This window comes from Artemia sp. Qi Xiang Cuo, chromosome 1 (assembly GCF_049724085.1).
Source record: "Artemia sp. Qi Xiang Cuo chromosome 1, ASM4972408v1, whole genome shotgun sequence".
NCBI lineage: Eukaryota > Metazoa > Arthropoda > Branchiopoda > Anostraca > Artemiidae > Artemia > Artemia sp. Qi Xiang Cuo.
Window position 1 is genome coordinate 44,638,588 of NC_142794.1, and position 23,128 is coordinate 44,661,715.

Sequence of the window (23,128 nt, forward strand, 5' to 3'; positions counted from 1 at the left end):
ATTTTTCACCTCATGTTTAACTGGAATAAAAAATGGTATCCTTTTTTGTTATGGAGTAAGTATAGCTCATTAGTTGGTCACTATAATGAACAACATGGAGGCTGCTCGCAACTTATCCCTCGAATATGACGATTCCAAATTTTTTTAGTTGAGCATACGATTTTATAACGAACATCAGTACCTGTGGTATATAACAATAGTAGCCAACAAGAAAGAATAAAATCATCCCACAGCTACACAAATTTAATAATTAAGAATTAAAACAAACTCATTTGTATATATATATATGTACTGACTTGAAATGTGTAACTTATACTTAGACCGAGAAGGAATTAACGAAGAAAAAGTATTATATGCAGAAATTTGAGCATTTGCTAAAACAAAAAGTATCTTTATGGTTAACATTCAAAAAAAAAAATTCCGTAACCCCTTACAGTGAAAACCCCCATTTGCCAGAGCATTTTGCATAAAATAGCTATCATATCCAGCTCCCAGGATTTCCAACATTCCTCCTGAAACAGCCGGTACATATTTATCAACATACTCGAAGTAAAATTTAAAGCAGTAAAGCAATAGTAAATGAAGTGATCGAAGAGGAACAAGATAAGATTAGATGGTGCAGACTCGATATTTACTGACTTAAGGTTTTGTTCTTCGAATCATAGATCATTCAGCCTAACATAAATTGTCAGATTATGTTTACCTCGTTGATACTGATCGAGTAATGATCTCATATGCCAGTAATGAGTATTTTATATACAAACTGTTTTTATTTTTTATTCTGACTAATGCCCGAGCTGCACTATGGTCACAGTTACCGATAAAACAGAATTACACCATTTACACGTAAATAATGTGTCAGAAATACAATATGTAATTTAGGAGGTTCGGGCTATGTTTAATTTTCGACCGGACTTTTTACGACTGATCGATGAGAGATTTTTGAAATGAGCAAATATGGAAGCTTGGCATAGAAGATGTTTGATCTGTATACCCAATAAATTAAGTAAAAACACAATAATTTTTTTCAACTGAAAATAACAAAGAGGCAGTCCCTCATATTCGGAATAATTTCTGTTCGTTTTAACTTTAATGTAGCTCCTTAATTTCAGTTAAAACAAGCTTGTTTTTTTTTATTTAATCCATGAGGATTTTTCGTATCATGCGAGGATATCCCCTCCCTCTCCCCCTTTAAAATGTTCCATGGAAAGTTCCCTCTTGAAACTTTCTTCGCGATGGGAAGTTCTCCCCGTAGAAAATCTTCCATTCCTAACACGAAATCCCTCCCTCCAAATTTTCGTATGCTTCCAAGTAACAAATGCTATATGTAAACAATGGGCAAATTACGCAACTTGCAGCTCTTTCCCTAGGGGCTGTGTGTGTGTGGAGGGGGGGGGGTCATTTCATCCCCAAGGGCATAGTTGTTGGACCTTTCAACCATGCTGAATCAAATGGATATCTCAAAGTTTTGATCAGGTGTCTTTGGGAAAAAGGGGCGTGAGAGGGGGGCTAGTTGCCCTCCAATCTTTTTGGTCACTTAAAAAGCGCATTAGAACTTTCTGATCTTTTAAGACCTTTAGTTCGGTATGATCACCCCAGGAAGAAAAAAATAATAATAATCACGCATCCGCCACCTTTCTTCGGCCAAAAAACACAAAACTTCAAATTTTTATAGATAGGAGTTTGAAACATCTAAAATGGGATTCCCAGATATGTTGAATCCCATAGTGTGATTTTAAATAAGATCGCTTGACTATTTGGGTCTGTTTCCCCCTTTTTCTAAAATCAGGCAAATTTTCTTAGACTTGTTGACTTAGACCTTTGACGGGTAATATTAAACTTAATGAACTTTATATATTTGAAATCAGCACAGAGTTTCGGTTACAATTGGGCCGAGTCTTTCCTTACTTACAGCTCGTTACCATGAGCTGATAGATTTAAAGCGATATAGATATTTTTTTTTTTTTTTTTTTTTTTTTTTTTTTTTTTTAAGACCAGGGCATTTCGTATCGAAGGAGTTGTCGTAGAAACTTCAAAAAAGGCTCATTTGATTGTAAACTGAAAACGATAGTGTACTTTCTGATAGTTGAAAAAGATTGGAGGGCAAATAACCCCCCTCCCACACCCACCGTTTACCCAAAAACATCCAATCAAAATTTTGAGATAGCCATTTTGTTATACGTAGTTGAAAGGTTAGAAATTATGTCTTTTAAGATGACCCCCCCCCTCCCACAGCCCTCAGGGCTTGGTTTGTAGGTCATACCTTGTGGGCATGTAAGGTTTATATAGAAAGGTTGATCGTATAAACTTCGGAGGGGGCTCCTTGAATTGGTAATCAGAAGTTATAGTATCCTTTCTATGATTCAGAGTGATCGGAGGGAGGACACCCCCCTCCACACCTCGTATTTTCCCAAAATGCATCTGATAGAAATTTTGAAATGACCATTTGTTGTCGTAGAAACTTCAAAAAAGACACATTTGATTGGAAATTGAAAGGGCCTTTTTAACAGTCAAAAGTGACTGAAGGGCAACTTATTCCCCTTCCATGCCCACCATTTCCCCAAACACATCCAATCAAAATTTTGAGATAGCCATTTTGTTATACGTAGTTGAAAGGTTGGAAATTATGTCTTTGAAGATGACCCCCCCCTCCCACAGCCCTCGGGGCTGGGTTTGTAGGTCATACCCGGTGGGCATGTAAGGTTTATATAGAAAGGTTGATCGTATAAACTTCGGAGGGGGCTCCTTGGATTGGTAATCAGAAGTTATAGTACCCTTTTTATGATTCAGAGTGATCGGAGGATGGATACCCCCCCCCCCCCCCCACACCTCATATTTTCCCAAAATACATCTGATAGAAATTTTGAGATGACCATTTGTTGTCGTAGAAACTTCGAAAAAGACTCATTTGACTGGAAATTGAAGGGGTCTTTTTAACAGTCAAAAGTGATTGGAGGGCAACTTATCCCCCTCCCATGCCCACCATTTCCCCAAACACATCCAATCAAAATTTTGAGATAGCCATTTTGTTATACGTAGTTGAAAGGTTGGAAATTATGTCTTTGAAGATGACCCCCCCCCCTCCCACAGCCCTCAGGGCTAGGTTTGTAGGTCATACCCGGTGGGCATGCAAGGTTTATATAGAAAGGTTGATCGTATAAACTTCGGAGGGGGCTCCTTGGATTGGTAATCAGAAGTTATAGTACCCTTTTTATGATTCAGAGTGATCGGGGGTGAATACCCCCCCCCCCGCCACACCTCTTATTTTCCAAAAATGCATCTGATAGAAATTTTGAAATGACCATTTGTTGTCGTAGAAACTTCGAAAAAGACACATTCGATTGGAAATTGAAGGAACCTTTTTAACAGTCCAAAGTGATTGGAGGGTAACTTACCCCCCTCCCATGCCCACCATTTCCCCAAACACATCCAATCAAAATTTTTAGATAGTCATTTTGTTCAGCGTAGTTAAAAGGTCTGGAAATTATGTCTTTGATGATGACAACACCCCCACAGCCCTCAGAGCAAGGGTTGCAAATTATGCCTTGGGGGTATATAAGGTTTTTATAGAAAGGGTGGTCGTGTGAACTTCGGAGGGTGCTCTTTGTATTGTAAATCAGAAGTTCTAGAACCCTTTTTAAGATTCAAAGTGATCGGAAGGCGGATAGCCTCCTCCCCCCCCCCCGACACACACACACATACACATCGTATTTTCCCGAAATGTATCTGATATAAATTTTAAGATGGCCCTGTATTGTCGTAGAAACTTCAAAAAAAGTTCATTCGGTTGGAAATTGGAAGAACCTTTTATAATAGTCAAAAGTGATTGGAGGCCAACAAGTCCCCCCCCCCCCCACAACCATCAATTCTCTAAACACATCTATTCAAAATTTTGAGATAGCCATTTCTTCAGCGTAATTGAAAGGTCTGGAAATTATGTCGTCTTTGAGGATGACAACCCCCCCCCCCCCCTCCACAACAGCAAGGGTTGTAAGTTATGCCCCGAGGACATATTAGGTTTTATGGAAAGGGTGGTCGTATAAACTCCAGAGGGGGTCAATTGGATTGGAAATCAGATGTTCTGGTTCCCTTTTTAAGAGTCAAAGTGATCGGGGCAGTCCCCCCCCCCCTACGGCGTATTTTCCACAGACTCATTCGATAAAAATTTGAGATAGCCATTTGTTCAAAAATAGTCCAAAAAGCATATAATAAGGCCTTTGGAGTGGACAGAATCCCCCAGAGTCTACGGCTAAGAATTGAAGGTTATGTTCCAGGGGCATATAAGGTATTTATGGAAGGGGTGGTCATTTAAAATTTAGAAGAGGGTCATTTGATTTGAAATGTATAGTTCTAGTTCCCTTTTAAGAGTCAAACATGATGTAGGGCAACTAGCACTCCTCCCTCACATCCTCTTCCCTAAACACATTCAATTGAAATTGTGAGATAGCCATTTTGTTACCAATAGTCCGAAAATCATATTACGATGTCTTTAGAGTGGACACAATCCCCCAGAGCCCAGGGGCAAGGATTGTAAGTTACGACAGGGGCATATAAATAATTGAAACTAAAAAAGAACAGAAATTACAATAAATGGCCGAGTCAAATTCAAAACAAGCAAAAATTGACATGAGTAGGGCTGATAACCCCATGCATTCTCAAGACCAGAACATATTTCGCGCTTTAATGAAAACAAAATACGTTTTAAATATTTACTTTTCTTACTCCATAAATAAAAATTATCAAAGCTTTAAGGAATAAATATCAGTATATCTCAATTAAACTGAGAATCCACGGTCATTACTCGGCTATTTATTGTAATTTCTGTTCGTTTTGAGTTTCATTTATTCATTGATAGTGATTTGTGGTAGTTTTACGCTTGATAGATTATTTGACTTTATTTCTGCTCTCTTTGCTTAATGGAGCTCTTTACTTTTCTTTGAAAACTTGTTTTGTAGAAAGTTTTTTAAATTAATTAAATGAAAAAAGAACATGGACCTATCATAAGTTTTGACTTTTATCAGCAGATGCAATTATACTATAAGTAAAGCATGAAGCCTAAAATATGCTTCTTTTAACTAAATTGATCAAATATTTAGGTCGATTCTTCCCTCTTTTTAGATCCTTTCCATCAAAATTGATAGACGGAAGGGCGTATCCATCATCTCGCTCAACATGCAGAAGCGAAATTGCAAACGAATTTGAGTTGCCATTCAAGATATTTTTTTATTGTAATGAAGTCTAAATGGTAAATTAGCCGTTGTTTAAGCAAAACCTAGATGGCAGAAGAGATTTCATCTTGATAGAACAGTGCCATAGTCACTAATCTTCTTAGTAGGAATAATCAATGGTTAAAACAAACAAATGTGAAGGGGCTATGACCTTTTATTCAATAAATAGGAAGTGACAAAAGCATTTTTTTAATTAGAATTGGGAGGACAAAACCAATTAAAATTGTTTCCTATTGCAAACACAATTGTTTATCATCTCTTCTAAGTCGGAAGGGGGGGGGGGGCTATTATTTATCTAATACGACAGCCCTGGTCCTTTTTTGCGATACATCTATTTTTCTCGGCAATCATGTAAAACTAAAGCACACATATTTAATCATTATTCATAAATATTATATTACGAAAACGACACTATAATTTTTTTTTCTGAAAATTGGCATACTATCATTTTTCTGTGTTAAAAAACGATCAAGATAGGTCACGACTTTGAGAATATTTGCCCCCCCCCCTTCCAGTCCCTTAATATTATTCATAAATCATCTGCTGACTTAAGTTAGAGATCCCTGGAGGTTGAAAGCCTTGAGCAGAAGTAAGAGGAGTTTCAAAACGCAATTTACTTGTTGACAAATCTGTTGATTTCAACCTTTTAGAGAAAGATATTCCCGTTTGACAGTTGTGAAGTGAGTATCAAATTCTTAATTTCTTTGCATTAAATGCTACGCATTACACCAGAAAACTTCAATAATAATTTGTAAAACAGGGGAACGAGCTTCACTCGGTGATTATTTTTCGTCTGATACGATTGTCCGTAATAAAACAATTGTTCGTTTTCCAGTGTGAAAAAATTATCTATATAGGTCACGGCTTTGGGAAATTCGTTTAGGGACTTAACTGATTTTGGAAAAAAGACATTTTTCATATGAATAACGTCAAAAATATCGAGATGTCCAGTACTCTAATGGTTTTACTTTTGACAGGGAATAAAATAATATGAAATTAAAATTATTCCACAGAAATAGATTCAAAGAACTGTCTTTGTTTTAACCAAATGAGGCTGGGTCCCATCGTAATATTGTAATTTACTGTAGAGCCGATGAATAATGGAAACTGATAATGCAGAACTATAGAAGGATTTTCTCATTGCAGTAGTCACAGTTAAAATTGGAAAGCTACAGTATTAATAAAGATTTACTACTAAATTTACAGTAAAGCCACAGAAGTGCAAACGCTTGATTTGCCACATTCGCCTTCTTTTTTACCGTCCCAATCCCAAGCAAATACAAAAGGAATATTACAAAACGGTGCACTTTCCAAATTCCTTTTAATTGAGATGTTTTATTTTTTATTTAAAATAATACATCATTCTTACTTCAACGGGGTTAACTAAAGCTTTTTCTAAAGGCAAAATATATCCAAAAGTTTATATTCTTGCCAAATCGAACTTCATTTCACAGCCAATATGATATATGAAGTGGACAGAGAATAGTCAGCGAACAATGATTTTTAATCAAATCTGTTAAAAAAATAACTATAAGTAGAAATAGAAAAAAGATGAACTCGACTTTAATATATGATTCGGTTTTGTCACAACCCCCCCCCCCTCCTTCCCTCCTTGATAAATTCAAATTTTTTGCACGCATGGGAGAGAGGTAACTGTAAAAAAAAAACATGATTTTATAACTACGTCATAATATCATGTGTCACTCTATATCAATCTGATCAGCAACAAATTCAAGCAAATGCAATGTCAAGTATTATAACCTTTGTCCTCATTTAAGCTGTGCTGTGGTGTCTTCCAAAGATTGGTTAGAAAAAAGAAAAACGAAAGGTCCATCACCAAAATGCCTACAAGCGCAATTGCTCAACACGCTAGTTATATCTCACCCTGTATTACGAACAGATTAAGTAGGGACGTTGTGCGACGAGAGGATTTGGTTTTACCCTCCTTCACTTCTTTAGTTTTCCCTCTGATTTTACCTTCAGTTTTTTTAGGTTTGTCCCTTTCCCTATTATCTGATAATGGACCTGAGAGAGAAGACCAATCTGAATCATTTCCAACGTGGCTATTCTGGGCTTCAATTGGTAATTCTTCGAATTTGAGAACAGCTAGAAAGAAAATCGAGGTTTATTCAACTGGCTGTAAAAGGAGTATATCGTAGGCAATATATATACATATATATATACATTTTCTGATCAAGTGATCGTACGAGTGAATATAAAGTAAATGAACATACATCTCCAAATTCCTCGACAGATGCAAATACGTTTCGGGACGAGAAATCAGAAGCACCACGTACGGTGGGTGATATGTCTTTGGGGGTTTGAGTGGAGACACAACTTTTTACTCTCTCTGTTGCCCCCTCTCTTCCCCAGCATTAGGGCTATTGACTTTTTTGAAAATATTATATATGTCAGATCGTTTCCATTATCCAAAATCGAAACATAATACGTGTTTTCCGCACTTTTGAATAAAAAATTGTAGTGTATATTTACCAATACTGGTGCCTCAATCTTAATTTTCAATAAACCTAGCAACTTAAGACTCCCACTGATATTAACGAAAGAAACTTAATTCTTGACGGTTGAGTTATCTTAGGTTTTTGACCCATTTCTGATGTTTATAATAAAATTTAACCTAACATAATCTAACCTAACCTAAACTAACATAACTTAACTTTAACTTTCACCATCATAGCTTGCATAAGACTGTAAAAGCTGACTCGCAAAGCTAATTGAATCCAAGCAAAGAAAAAGGAATTTCGGACATTCACCGGTTAATTTCGACATTAACCAGATTTCGGATTTTCACGGTAATATACACATAAAAGAATCACATGCTTTTAAATGCTGATTTTAAAAATATAAACCCGTTAGTTTCAAATTCAGGCATTAAGGTTATTAGCAAAGGAAAATATTCATCTAACGGTAGAAAATCTGCTTTCATTGTGCGTTTTAAGCACAGACCAATGAAACTGCGATAAAACTAGTTCCCACAGTTTCACTGGCTAATTGATTTTTCAGGTCGTCCATAAAACACGAACAGGAAACATGAGTTCACTTCCGTATTTTTTCTTTCTCTAAAATATCCTTAAATTAAATTTAAGTTATAAAAGAATTTTGTTTTTTGAGGGGGGGGAGTTAAAAAAAACGCATCAAAATTTGTTTATATTCATAATTGTTACGTTTTTTACGAGTCGGAAAAACATTTCGGGGGGGGGGGTCAAACCCCCAAACCCACCCCTGGTTACGGCCTTGGCTTAATGCCTTAGCCAAAACAAGTCCACGCCTAGTAGTTGTTGTAATTGATGTTTTTTGTAAATAAAACGGTACTGTTCTATTAACTAGACATCCAGAAATAAGCGCGATCCTGACAAAAGATAAATGAACAAAAATTAAAACTCGTCTGAGAACCCTAGAGTTGATTTTTTTTTTTTTTTTTAAAAAACAACAGGCGTTTTTTCGAGAACAAGAACGGTGGGGGTTTTTACCAGGGGCCATGCAGTCTCGGGAGAGCACTCACTCGAGCAATGCTTGAAATTCTAAGTGCAGTTTTTAAGTAACTGAAATCGTGCCACAACAAAATGGCCATTTCTACCATTTTACAACAAGAAACATTGCTTTTGGCACAAATAGGGCCCTTTGCGACTGAAATAAAGCCATTTTGTGCTGGGTTGAACCTAGAACCTCAAACAGAATAGAATTTTTAATTTTCGTGACAGTCTTTTAGGCTAATGTGGAAGGGAATACACATTGGTGGCACATCACCCTTTAGTAATCCAACGCTACTGTGTTGACTCTGATTAAGGTAGCCATGTCAGTTATACTTTGTTCACCTCTACTGAGCAAATTCAGATACACTGGAGAAACACTCTCCCAGCTAATAATGACAGTTGCATTGCCTGTTGACTTGATAATGTTGTCTTTTAGAAAGTCCCGGTTATTTTATCTTTCTGTTTTATATTCATCTAAACTATATTTTAGTTATCTCTCTAATACAGACTTTCAGATTTCAAATATTCTGTCATTCCAGAGTTTGTTTTTTTTTATGAGTGTTTTAACGGGTTAAAAAGTTGTTTTCAAGTCTTTCTTAACTTGGCAATTATTGAGTGAATATCTCGTTACATTAAGGTTCAGTAGCATAGCTACAAATAGCATTGACAAAAGAGAATTCAATTTTACTTCAAGTCTAATAGTCCCTTTCTATATATTTATTCCTATATTCCTAGGCAAATGCATACATACTCTGAAAGTGATAACAAGAGACGAAGCAAATTCGGAAGGTTTACTTTCAGGGGAAATTCTGTGATCGATAAAAATTTGTTGAAAGTCAAAGACAATAAAAAAAAATGCACAGAACAATCGAGCAAAGGGTTTCTAGTGAATAAATTAGGAATATGCATACCAGGTTTCTGCAAGCCAGTACACTTTGTCCTTACAAACATTTCTAAAAGTTTCTCAACGGTCAGATCCTCACATTGACGCTTGAACTCCAGGTGAATCTGTAAGGTAGAAAGAATTATCTATCTTACAATACTTTTAACAGTACATAACAACTTAATTTCTTGCATAAATACTCAAGCATAAAACTAAATACTGTGTCGGGCAATAGCTTCAAAATCAGCTATTGTAAATTAGAAAAGGCGTTTGGTTTCAGGCCTCAAATTTCAGACATCATTTGAAACTTGAAGAGATATTTCGACGGACCCATTGTTGCATAATCTTCAGGTTTGTTAGGTATAAAGTGATATATTTAAGAAAAATGAAGAAAGACTACCAAGTAACTATTCTAATAAGATTTCAATGCTGAATCTACATGGTACATTTACTGAAGAAATGTACTTACACTGTAAAGGCCGGAACAAGCTGGCTGGGTGGAGTTGGGACGAAAATGATCTAGTACCTCTAACTAAATGAATAAAATTAAAAATTGGATGTGTTAAACACTTAAAAGAAACCAACCTTTTCAACTAAATACTAATATTTTTAATACACTTTTTTCTAATATTTTTTTCTTATTTCTTTTATTTATTTGTTTTCTACTTTAATTTTTTTTTTCTTATGTATAATTCAAGCCTTAATTCTTGGTGTGCACATGAGATAAAGGGCAGTACTATACCACCCTTATGCAGTAATTTATTTAGGGGGACCCAAGGCCGTACCCAGAATTTTTTTCGGAAGGGGTTTTACTCAAAAAAAAAATTTCAGGGGGGGGGGGGGCTTTACACAAAAAACCTCAAAAAAACATACAAAATTTGTTTCTATCCATTTTTGTTACGTTTTTACGAGTCAGACAAACATTTCGAGGGGGGGGGGTTCAAACCTCCCAAACCCCCCCCCCCCCTCTGGGTACGACCTTGGGTGGAACAAGTTCATAAAAAGAACAAATCTTAGGCAGCGCGCTAGCGCTGCCTAAGTTAAGAACGACGTGGGCAGAATGTGTTTTTTCTCCACCCGGGCACTTCGTATCGAAGGAGTTATCGTAGAAACTTCGAAAAGGGCTCATTCAATTGGAAATGAGAGTGGCTAGTGCCCTTTTAAATAGTCGAAAGTGACTGGAGGGCAACTAGCCCCCCCCCCCCATACCCATCATTCCCCCAAACACATACAATCAAAATTTTGAGATAGTGATTTTGTTCAGCGTAGTTGATTTCCAGATAAAAAATATATTTTTTAGGAGGAAACTCCCCCACGTCCCTTAGGGCAAGGGTTTTAAGTTAGGCCCTGTTGGCATATAAGGTTTTTATAGAAGGCGTTGGGGGCATATAAGGTTTTTATAGAAGGCGTTGTCGTAGAAACTTCAAAACAGGCTCATTCGATTGGAAATTCAAAGGGTTAGTACCATTTTTAATAGTCGAAAGTGATTGGGGGGCAACTAGCCCCCCCCCCCCCCACGCCCATCATTCCCCCAAACACTGGGGGAATTCATTGGAAATTCAAATTCCAATGAATTCCATTCGATTGGAAATTCAAAGGTCTAGTACCATTTTTAATAGTCGAAAGTGATTGGAGGGCCACTAGCCCCCCCCCCCACGCCCCTTATTCCCCAAACCCATGCAATCAAAATTTTGAGATAGCCATTTTGTTCAGCGTAGTTGTTTTCCACATAGAATATATGTTTTTGAGGAGGACACTCCCTCACAACCCTCAGGGCAAGGGTTTTAAGTTATGCCCTGGGGGTATATAAGGTTTTTATAGAAGGCGTTGTCGTAGAAACTTCAAAACAGGCTCATTCGATCGGAAATTCAAAGGGCTAGTACCCTTTTTAATAGTCGAAAGTGATTGGAGGGCAACTAGCCCCCCCCCACGCCCATCATTCCCCCACACACATCCAATCAAAATTTTGAGATAGCCATTTTGTTCAACGTAGTTTTAAGTTCTGGAAATTAGGTCTTTGAGGATGACAACCTCCTCACAGCCCTCAGGCCAAGGGTGGTAAGTTATGCCCTGGGGCATATAGTTTTTATAGAAAGCGTTGTCGTAGAAACTTCAAAAGGGGCTCATTTGATTAGAAATTGATATGGCTTGTGCCCTTTTTAATAGTCGAAAGTAAATGGAAGGCAACTAACACCCCTTCCACGCCCACCATTTTCCCAAACACATCCAATCAAAATTTTGAGATAGCCATTTTGTTCCACGCAGTTAAAGTTCAGGAAATTATACATTTGAGTATGACACTCCCCCACAGTCTTCAGGGCAAGGGTTATAAGCTGTACCCTGGGGGCATATAAGTCTTTGTTGTAGTCTTTCTCTTAGAAACTTGAAAAAGGGCTTATTTCATTCGAAATACAAAGGTCTAGTGCCCTTTTTAATAGTCTAAAGTGATTGGAGGGCAACTATCCTCCGTCTGTCGCCCACCTTTTCCCCAAACACATGCAATAAAAATTTTTAGATAGCCATTTTATTCAGTGTTTTGGATTTCCAGGTAGAAACTATGTTATTGAGGAGGACACTCCCCCACAGTCCTCAAGGCAAGGGTTGTAAGTTATGCCCTGAGGGCATATAAGGCTTTTACTGAACGCGTCGTCGTAGAAACTTCAAAAATGACTCATTCGATTGGAAATTGAAATGGTTAGTGCCCTTTTTAATAGTCGAAAGTGATTGGAAGGCAACAAACACCCCTTTCAGGCCCAGAATCTTCCCAAACATATCCGATCAAAATTACTTGATAGTCATTTTGTTCCACGAAGTTTAAAGTTCAGGAAAGTATACCTTTGAGCAGGACACTCTCCCCATAGTGTTCAGGGCAAGGGTTATAAGTTATGCCCTGGGGGCATATAAGGTTTTTATTGAAATGGGCAACTAACCCCCCTCTCACGCCCACCATTTAAAAACCCCATCAGAGCTTTTAGTGCAAGGGTTGTAATTTGTGCCCTGGGGGTATATAAGGTCTATGTAGAAAGTTGTTGTAGAAATTTCAAAAGGGGCTCATTTTATTGAAAATTGAAATTGCCCTTTTTAATAGTGGAAAGTGAGTGGAGAGTGATTGACCTCCCTCTCACGGCCTCCATTTCCCCAAACACTTTCAATCACAGCTTAGAGATAGCCATTTTGTTCGACGTAGTTGAAAGTTCTGAAAATTATGTATTTAAGGCTGAAAAACCACTGACAGCCCACAGGGCAATGGATGTAAGTTACTCCATGGAGTCGTATAAGGTTATTAATGACAGAGTTGTCGTAAAAACTTCAAAAAGGGCTCATTCAATTGGAATTGAGAAGGCTAGTGCTCTTTTTAATAGCTGAAAGTTATTGGATGGTAACTAACCCCTCTCTCACGCCGACCTTTCCCCCAAAAACATTAAATCAAAATGTTTTGATAGCCATTTTGTTCAACGTAGTAGAAAGTTCTAGAAATTAGGTCTGTGAGGATGACAACCCCCCACCCAGACCACAAGGCGAGGGTTGTAAGTTATTCCCTGGGGGCATATAAGGTTTTTATTGAAAGCGTTGTCGTAGAAACTGAAAAAGGGCTCATTTGATTGGAAATTGAAAGGGCTAGTGCCTTTTTTAATAGTTGAAAGTGATTGGAGAAAGACTAACGCCCCTCTCACGCCCACATCCAATCAAAATTTTGAGATAGCCATTTTGTGTAACGTAGTTGAAAGTTCTGGAAATTAGATCTTAGAGGATGACAACCACCCTCACAACCCTTAGGTTCAGAGTTGTAATTTATGCCCGGGGGCCATATAAGGTGTTTATAGGAAGTGCTGTCGTAGAAACTCGAAAAAGGCTCATTCGATTGGAATTCGAAAGGGCTAGTTCCCTTTTTAATAGTCGAAAGTAATTGGAAGGCTTGACATTTATATAGTAAAGATCGATGTAGATATAATATACTATTTTTTTGTTGTTGTTGTTTTTTAGACCAGGGCACTTTATATCAATGGAGTTGTCGTAGAAACTTCAAAAAGGGCTAATTCGATTGAAAATGGAAAGGGCTGATACCCTTTTTAATAGTTGAAAGTTATTGGAGGGAAACTAATCCCCCTCCCACGCCCACCCTCCCATTTGCATTTATGTTTAAAAACTAAATGTTGCCATAAGATTAAATCAAAATGCACTGTGTTAATACTAATTCACAATAAGGCATCTCGGCAGTATCCCAAAAACGACTGAGGGTAATATGTTCAAACTTTTGGGACTGCTTCTGCTCTTAAAATTTAACCAAATCAAAATAGCGTAAGTGTATCCGAGCTATCAAAGAAAGTAAAGAGATTTTTTTTCCGAATGGTATCAAGTTTTCCATTTCAGGTCAACTAGAAGAGGTATGAAACTAAATTAAACACTACTATTTGTGTCCAGATTTTTAAGAGGGTGTATGATGTTAAAGATTGCTGAAATTTTTTCTCCAGCATACAAATAGCAGGCAAAACTATAAGTTCATAAAATAACGAAAAGACTTAACGTATTTTTTTTTTTTCTATGAAAAAACTATGTTAATATAGAATAAACGGAGATTAGTCTAGAAAGCTTCTTACAAATAACCTGTTTTTATAAGATAAGTGGATAACTTCATTAAAACAAAAAATGATCAAACATAAGCTCAAATAATCTACCAATCATGAAACTACCACAAATCAGCATTGATAGATAAATGAAACCCAAAACGAACATAAATTATAATAAATAACCGAGTTAAACTCAAAGCAAGCAGAAATTAACATAAGTTGGGCTCAAACCCCTATGCCCTCCCAAGGCCAGAACATAATTTGCACTTTACTGAAAAAAATACAAATGAATGTGCATTGTCAGTTTAATATACATTTACTGATATTTAGTAATCAAAATCTTAATAGTGTTTGATTTATTAAAATTATAAAAGTAAAAACATTTATATTATATAGTTAGTTGTTAAATGAGATTTTTTTTTTCTCCCCTCAACCTCCTACTCTTTACGCTACAGTGTAACTTGCAATTTAAAGAAGAAAAATACAAATTGGCATATGTACACTATTTACCAAAATGCTTCGTGAATGGTCGGTGAAGTGTACTTAATTATATGCATAGAATTTCTAGTAACATTGGAAACGAATATACTTTTCAGTTAAAGTTTTTTGAAAGATAACACATTGAAAATATATAGTATATAGAGACACAATATAGTACATAAATAGAAAATAAACCACTATCAACAGAGTGCATTATACTTAAAGCTCAAATTATAAAAATCCAATTAAACTTAAACGCGAAAGTTAAAGCACTCCCCTAGCATTTAAAATAATTTTGTTCGATTCAAGTTTTAATGTTGATTTTTGTTTTCATGTGGAAAAGCTATTAGTTTTTTATATAATTTCCGTTCCTAGTTCAATTGTCCATAATAAGTAAATGATACTGTCAACTAGTGTACTTAAGAAGAAATAGAAATTTGTATAAAACTTTTCCATTTTCCAAAGAGAATAATTATCCTAACATTTTTCCGGTCTTATAACTTTTTGGCCTAGTTTGGGTGAATGATGGCCTTAAAAAGCAGTCTATATGGACATAATATTTTTTGCTCCTTCAAAAGGCACTACAATTCACTAAATTTCTTTGAATAAGTCCTATCTCTATAATAACTGATTTCATTCAATCACCCTTGAAAATCAGGTACCCTGAATAAAGTTTTCGACGGAGGGTCTCAATTGGTGGATATGTAACTAAAAAAGCGAAATTTACAAATTTTTTTATTACATTCCTTTTTGTGTCGGAATTAAAAAAAAAACTTCATTTTTTACTGAAAAGTGGACGGAACAAAATGGGCTGTCAGAAATAGTGGTATTAGAATATCAGAAAAAGTCAAGTATCTAGCGTATCAGAATAGTGAATCTAGCGTATCAGAAATAGCATATCGGAAATTATATCTAGCGTATAGCGTATCAGAAATAGCGTATCGACACCTGTCACTTTACCACGGTTTAATGCGTTATTTTAATTAGCGTTGCAATACAGGTAGCATGGTATATAACGATGAATTACGAGACAAAAGTTAAATAAATGAGCTATTAAACTAGAAGAATTTGAGGGATAGGGAATCTATACTTGAGGAGTGGTAGTGAATTAGTTTAATAATCTCTGTCTTAGTGACATTAAAGTACGCTACAACGAGATCAAAAATTTTATTTTTTTTTTGTATAGAGGAGTTCAAGCTTGAAAAAGTTTATTTGTATACGACAAAATAAGAATTCTAGAAATTTGGTTTATTTTCAGAAAAGGACTAGAGAAATATAATTCTCAAATTAAGAGTTTAAGATAGATTGAGTCTCTAGGAGATTTTGCAAGGCTTTACCCCAACCATTCCACCAACGTCGATAGCAACCTTGAACGACATCTTACAGATGCGAGACCCCAAAGACAACTTTTCATTGGAAACCACCAGGATCGAGGAAGGGTCGTTGAAAGAACAACCTACTCCACACATAACGGTCAGACCTCTGCACTCGTAATACGTTGCTAGAGCCTGAGTGGAAAGATTTACTGGCTGCAGCAGGCTAAAGAGAAAGAGATCTATTAGCGATCTTCTACTCAATGCCTTGGGTGTTTCTAGAGGTCCATGAGAATGAGGTAGGGAATCCTTTGATCTTGGAAAAGGGGTTAGATCAAGTTGCAAAACCAGCAAATGAGAAAGTGGGAACATTAGTTTTCCCTATGTATATTTACCATCTCTACGTAGCATTAGTATAAGAAATGAGTGTCATCTATAGCTCCCCCCCCCCCCCGAAATGTTTGTCTGACTCGTAAAAACGTAACAAAAATAGATATAAACAAATTTTTCATGCTTTTTTTTGAGTATTTTTTTGTGTAACCCCCCCCCCCCCGAATTGTTTTTAGTAAAACCCCCTCCGAAAAAAATCCTGGGTACGGCCTTGTCTATAATACGCCATGATAAAACAGCAGGCTCTTCCCTGCTTTATTTTTACAAGTTAGAGCTATAGAATCGACAGTCACTTGGACTAGAAAATTTAGAACAGTGCTTTTTAACAGAAACCATATAAAAATGATAAAATTTACTACAAGTACTAAAATCGGAACGTTAGAAAATTGTTTTATCGAAAAAAATTGCTAAATTGTCTTTAAAAGAAATAATTATTACAAGAAACGAAAAACAAACGATGCCCTTACCTTCCCAACACTATCATAGTTGCTCTGTATTAGCTGAATATATGTGCTCAGAAACTCTTTCAGTTGAGCTAAATGTGATTGTTCAATCTCTTGAAAATGCTGAAAAAAAATATTATTGTAATATTAGTTTATATAAAAACAATCGATCCAAATTATTTAAACTGTATTTTCATTTTTCTTATTTCTCTTTTTTACTTTTAAGCTTAATTTTAAATAACTAATTCATGATTCTACATGATAATGTAATTCAAAATTGAGCATTGATGTGACCATATTCATATTTGACCTCTTATAAGTCCTGACGCCCTGATATAAGGTTTCTGCCAACGACAAACTAGATCGTTAAAACAGAATGCAGACTTATTTGCCGAAAAATTTGAACAACAACAGGAAACATTCATAATTATATTTTCCACATAAGACCCTATGACTAGAAATACAGGGAGAAAAAAAAAATGAGTTTCGGAAGTATTGGTTGAAAAAAAGTTTGTAAAATCGAATTAAAATCTTGACAATCGAATTGCAAGCAGTGGACTAGTAAAATTTATAAAACCAATCCAACTCCTAGCAAAATTCTCAATCCAAATTCACTTCTTTTGTCGAGCAAGGTTATAGAATTTACAATCCAGATTATGAACTTACAATCCCCCCTTTCCCTGGAACAACATTTCATGATCTAGACTGTCGGCGGAACAACATTGTTGTAATCCTGATTACGAGTTAAAACCTGCTTGTTGATAGAAAAGATAACTGAAGCTCGTTATTTTTGGGCGAAATCATTAATTAAGATCGTTGGCAGAGACGTTTATGCAATTGCTTAAAAGTTCTAAAAATATCTATCTGTAAATCAAATCTAGTTGCTTTTTCTTGGTTTATTATTCTATCTAAGTTTTTACGAGAAAGACGTCATAGTCGCAATATTAATAGAAAAATAAGCTTACAATTAATTACTAGTCTTACAAGAGCATAAACCTAACCAGACAAGTGATTCAACATCGGTCTCAGTTTCGGAGGCCTATTTCTCCTAAGTTACTATTCATAGCTTGGCTTACGCAGGTAAGCTCGAACGCAGGAATTTTTCCAGGTTGGAAACTAAAAGCTAAAAAACACGAAAGCAAGGAAAAATAAATGAAAAATATTGGAAAATACGGGGAAAATCACAAAATACTTTGGTATTTCACCACATCAAAACGTATTCGGTATTAAGGGGATGACGATAAAGACTTGCCCTATCTCGTCCATTATAAACGGTTTTAGTTTGTGTGGTCAAACTATTTAGAATTATGTTGGCGGCCTTGATCTAACTTGTAGAACTTAGATAATAGATTTAAAAAAAAAAAACGAGAGAAAACTAAAAGCCGATACCGAATTTCCCAGATATCTTAGAAAAACCATTTAATTTCTTTCAATTTGTGCCTGATATATAGATATTCAGTTTTGATGTGACTTACATCATCAGGAAGTATAAAAATTCTGTTTTTTCTATTAATCGGATCAGAATTGTCTAAATTAAGTACAAGAAAGGTCAGTCCCTAAAAATATTCTAGTCTACCTGCTCGAAAAATAATAAAAATCCGTTCAAAGGAATTATCATTGGACTGATCTTCCCGATTTGGAAATTTCTGCGCTGTCACCCGCCTTGATTGACAGACTAGCCGAGAAAAAGTAACTGTATTTCAGTATCTTATAGAAGCAATTAGGTCAAAGTTATGTCATAGTTAGGCATTGTATACATGTTTTCTTTTACATTTTTTATTTTTTACTTAGTATTAAGTAAACTTGGCAAATGAAAAACAAGTTACTGTGATATTGTGCACTTTGTATAGCCCTATTAAATTTTCAATTACGACCCACGAGCATACATTGGATTCGATTTATTGAACTCGAATCGATACTATTGATGGATTATTACAATCATTTATGTCTGTTGAATCACTAAGTTGTTACTTAGTTAAATTCTAAGATAGTTGAAGTGTTAAATATGGGCAGATAAAGAAACAGGAGAGGGCTCAACTGGAAGAGTGGTCAAGTCCACTGTGATGGTCTGAAAGAGAAATATATTACCCATGAAAGATCAGCCTTATTGAACCATTTGCGTATTGCCCCTGCGTCACCCTGTCCAAGGAGTGAGAAACCAGCTGAAAATGCTGCATCTACTGAAAGTAATGGTTTCTTTGGACTTAAAATTATAATATCAAGGAGAAATCTGGATTGCGAAGAGCTGAGGCGTTCCCGATGACTTGTGGATATTCCATATCTCTTCAAGAATTACGAGACAAAGGTCATCCGGCACATATAAGTTTATAGTCGTTCGGGGTTCCAGACGGGCCAAAAAAGGGTGTTGAATAAGGGAGTTTTGTCGGATTAGATAAAACTCAAACTCCTATTTGTCTGTGCTAAAAACAAGCGTGCTTTCACTCATTCATTAGCAAATGTCAACTTTTGTCACTTGTCAACCCACAAATTCATGATTGATCTTGATAACTAAGCCTCCTGGAGAGGTCCTTTGTGGCAAATTTACCGACAAGAGAGTCTGAAAATCTAGCAATAGACAACCACATCCCCTTAAAAAAATTTGGGGGGAGAACCCTCCACTATCACCCCCGCATACGCAGGCCTATACCTAAGGAATTATGATGCCAACATTATTTTTGCAATGCTTTGCATGAATGTTTGAAATTGTTTTGTTTGTATTTTTGGTAGAGGAGGGGCATATTTGTCCAAATCAAAAGGAAAGGGTGGACTACAAAACAATCAACGTATGAGAAAGTTATTGCGAGGTTTCCAAGAAAGGGCTGGACCCAGTGACTTCCCTCCGTACTTGCATGAAAGTTAGTTTTATAAATAGTCTAGTAAATTACAAAAAACATCAAATGAGATGTTTCTATTATTACTAGTTAAGCATTGAATTTACCAACTAGGTAAGCACCCAAATCGAGCTTTAATTACATGATCTTTTTTAAATATAAATATATGTATAAATACAATATTAATTAGCAAACTTATATGGTGTGTCAATTATTACTAACTAGTGTCCAGTCATACATACTGTGGATAAATTATCGGAGATTAAGAGCAGTGGTACATCATTGAAGACCATACGATTCTTAAAGAATCACTCTATCTCGTCCATTATAAACCTTTTTAGTTTATGTGACTAAACTATTCTGAATTGATAGGGTGGTCTTGTTACAGCATGTAGCGCTTGGATAAGGAGATCTGAATAAAGGATAGAAAAGTAAAAGTCAATACCTAAATTCCCAAAAATGTTCGAAAAACGATTTAACTTTTCCCTTTTTTTGCAGGAGATAGAGATATATATTAGTTTTAATGAAACTTACATCATCATACAGTGTAAATTTTGTTTGTTCGATTAAATGGAGCAGAATTTTCTTCTTAAAGTTCAGGAAAGGACAGTCCCTAAAAATGTTCTAACATACCTGCTAGGAAAACAAAATCAGCTCCAAGGAAATATTATTCTAGCTTTTCGGCGTTTTTGGCAGCTTTTCGGCGTTTTCCTAAGATGCTATCCGCTTTGACTGAAAACTTACCGACACAGGGAATGTAAAATTTATCTGAGTTAAAAATCAAATTTCATACATAAAGCACAGATTCTCAATAACTCTCGACGGCGGCTAGTACCCTTGGAACATTCGGTACTGGGTCCTTTGTCTTTGAGACAGTCAGTCGACGCTGTGGCTCGAAAAATGATTTTAAGGTATCGCATCCTCTTAAGAGTAAGATACGGGAGTACGGTGAACCTATAAGGGTTGGATCTTCGGTAATTTAACCTGGGAAGATTGAAAAACAAAGAGCCGCACCACTTTTATTGAAGCGTCTGTGTCGTAGTTAAAAAATAAACAATTTGAAAGATAAATTAAATTATTCTGATTATTACTTGATTATTATTATATATTATTAGTTGATTAGAATGCATTAGTTTAGAAGAAGTGTTTTAACTGACAATAGGCCTGTGCAAACAAGGCCCTGGTTAAGTAGGCAAGCTGAATTTAAGCAGATGCCGGTGACATAATCTACCTTCTCCTACTTTTTAAGTCCTTGGAAGAGACAAGTTTACAGCATTTTGGGGTAATTAACTATTCAAGATTTTTCTAGAAACTTGACTTGGGATACGCGTCAAAACTATTTTAGGCTTAAATTTCTGATCAGGGGCTTCCTACTACCCGTTCAATAAGTGTGTAACAAAAGGACAAACGCTAAAAAGGCCAAACGCTAAATAAAATTACCAATCTTTTTTCTGATACTACCACCAGAACCACTTTTTATCTTTCTCCACTTAATCAGTTTACCATGCTTTTCGAAAGAAATGTGGAAATACATCTAAGACAAGTCAGAGCCAGTGTTAATAATGTAGTCATGAGCCTTTCATGTATTACTTATTATTATTTTTTTATCATCTTGGGTGTCCAATAGCTTGAACTTTCAGTTGTTGTTCTCAGGGTTAATAGGATTACATAATTTGTTGTATGTTTGGGGGGGGGGGGGGTATGGGGCCAAAAAAACAGGACGAATGACTATTTTTCCCAGATTAGTTTGGAATTTTCAGTCGTAAGTCCTTGAACCATGGTAAGATAATGTGCAAAACAAAAAAAAAATGCTCCCAAAATTTTTCTCGATCGTCTCGAAACATACATCCTTAAGTCATTGGGCTAAAGAGATTACCCAACTTGGAATCAAAAATAAAGAAAAATATTGGTTTGCTCTAAATGGGGCACGGAAAAAGACCAGAAAAGGGCCAAAGCTTTTTCCTAGCTATTTCGTACTGTCATATGATCGTAGGAACTTGGGAACGGGCTCGTCCGATTTGAAATTGAAATTTCTAGTTCTCTTTTTAAAGGGTCAAAAGTGAATGGAGGGTAACCAACCTCCCTCCAATGCCCTTTTCTGCTACACGGCCTTCCAATAGTCCCCCTAATATCGGATCAAAATTTCGAAATGGCAATTTTCTTCAGAAAGTCACAAGATCTATTAAATGTACCTCCAAGGTTGACATCGTCTCACAGGCCACAGCCCCAGGGGCAACAGTCTTAAACTGTGTATATTACCGATTGTTAACGGATATATTTAGTAGAACATAGCTATGTTTTACGTTGATTGTCCGATCCAAAATTAGCTCTTGCAGATCGTCCGCAAATCCAACATTTAAAGAGTTTCTCAAGGGTATACTCTGGAAACGACACGTTTACCTAACTAAGTCAAAAGATGTGCCGGAGTTTTCAAGTTATCTGGAATATTTCGGAAATTACTCGGTGGACCGAGGTGACACTTTCAGGGAGTATTGTAGGGAGAGAGTCGAGTGACCTTAGATTTTTGTCTAAGGGGTGGGGCAAAAGTAAATCAAAAGACACTATGTGTGTCCAGGTCATCAAAATAGCATATCTGCAATATCTAAAAAACTGCTAGTTGGATGGATTGGGACTTCCGCCACCAGTTAGGGAAAGGCAGGGGCAGTGCAGGACAAGGGACTTGATACGGATATTGCACCTGCTAAACTGTCTCAGTTTATTACCATTGCTGTTTCCCTTCCCTAACGAACCTTGGCAGTAAAGTCCCAGAGCAAAATATTATATTTTTATCAAGAATCTGCAGCTCTATTAAAAATAGAGCTGCAAAAATAGTCAGTCACTTCTACATGGGGATACATGACTAAGACTGATACCTTGCACTTTTTAGTCATTAGATGTACAGCTAGAATTCTATTACTAACACCTTCCCAACCAAAACAAAGCTTACAGGCTCCTTTATTGACCATTAGTCAAATTTACCTCATCCTTCCGACCAGAATTAATGAATTTTATGTCCCCTCATGTTTGATTCTGATTTCATATTTGACACCCCTCTTCCCCCGATAGAGGAGTTTTGAAACTACTAACAGGTTCAGTTGAAAAAAACTAAGTCAGTCTGTCAAAATATCACCACGGTAGCTGTCATTCAGCTCCGTAGCACTAAATGTCGCAATTTACAGATTGCCTGAAGAAACTGAAAATGCTAAGGCTAGCACACACTCCCACCAGTGTAGGCCAGGGACCAATCTATCCTTCTCAAGTCTATACAAAGCACTTAAGCCAGCTTACAAATCAACAGTCGAATGTCCCTGGCACCACCAATTAGCGGTCAGGCATCACTAGCATTATCATGTCTGAAATCTACTTTCTGTGAGGAAGGAAGCTTCTACTTCCAAATACGCTAAATTATGAAAACACAAATTTACCAATGAGGCTTCTAGTCCGAAGATTCAAAATATTGCATGTAAACATTTCAGGCACTAGAAGCTGATGCCAAACCAA

At 36.3% G+C, this 23,128-nt stretch overlaps 1 protein-coding gene across 6 annotated transcripts in view; it reads right to left on the bottom strand.

The window, feature by feature from the left end:
- Positions 1 to 23,128, bottom strand: part of LOC148956364 (F-BAR domain only protein 2) — a 175,450-nt gene that overhangs the window by 104,348 nt on the left and 47,974 nt on the right. For 3 of the 6 annotated variants that reach the window (XM_089107025.1, XM_089106966.1, XM_089107098.1), the window contains exons 6-8: positions 16,821 to 16,919; positions 9,631 to 9,727; positions 7,113 to 7,334 (exon numbers count right to left, since the gene is read on the bottom strand). In XM_089107025.1, coding sequence (XP_088963151.1) covers positions 7,113 to 7,334; positions 9,631 to 9,727; positions 16,821 to 16,919 — 418 coding nt within the window. The remainder of the gene's footprint in view (positions 1 to 7,112; positions 7,335 to 9,630; positions 9,728 to 16,820; positions 16,920 to 23,128) is intronic. The other 3 variants (XM_089107181.1, XM_089107237.1, XM_089107281.1) reach the window with 1 other exon arrangement.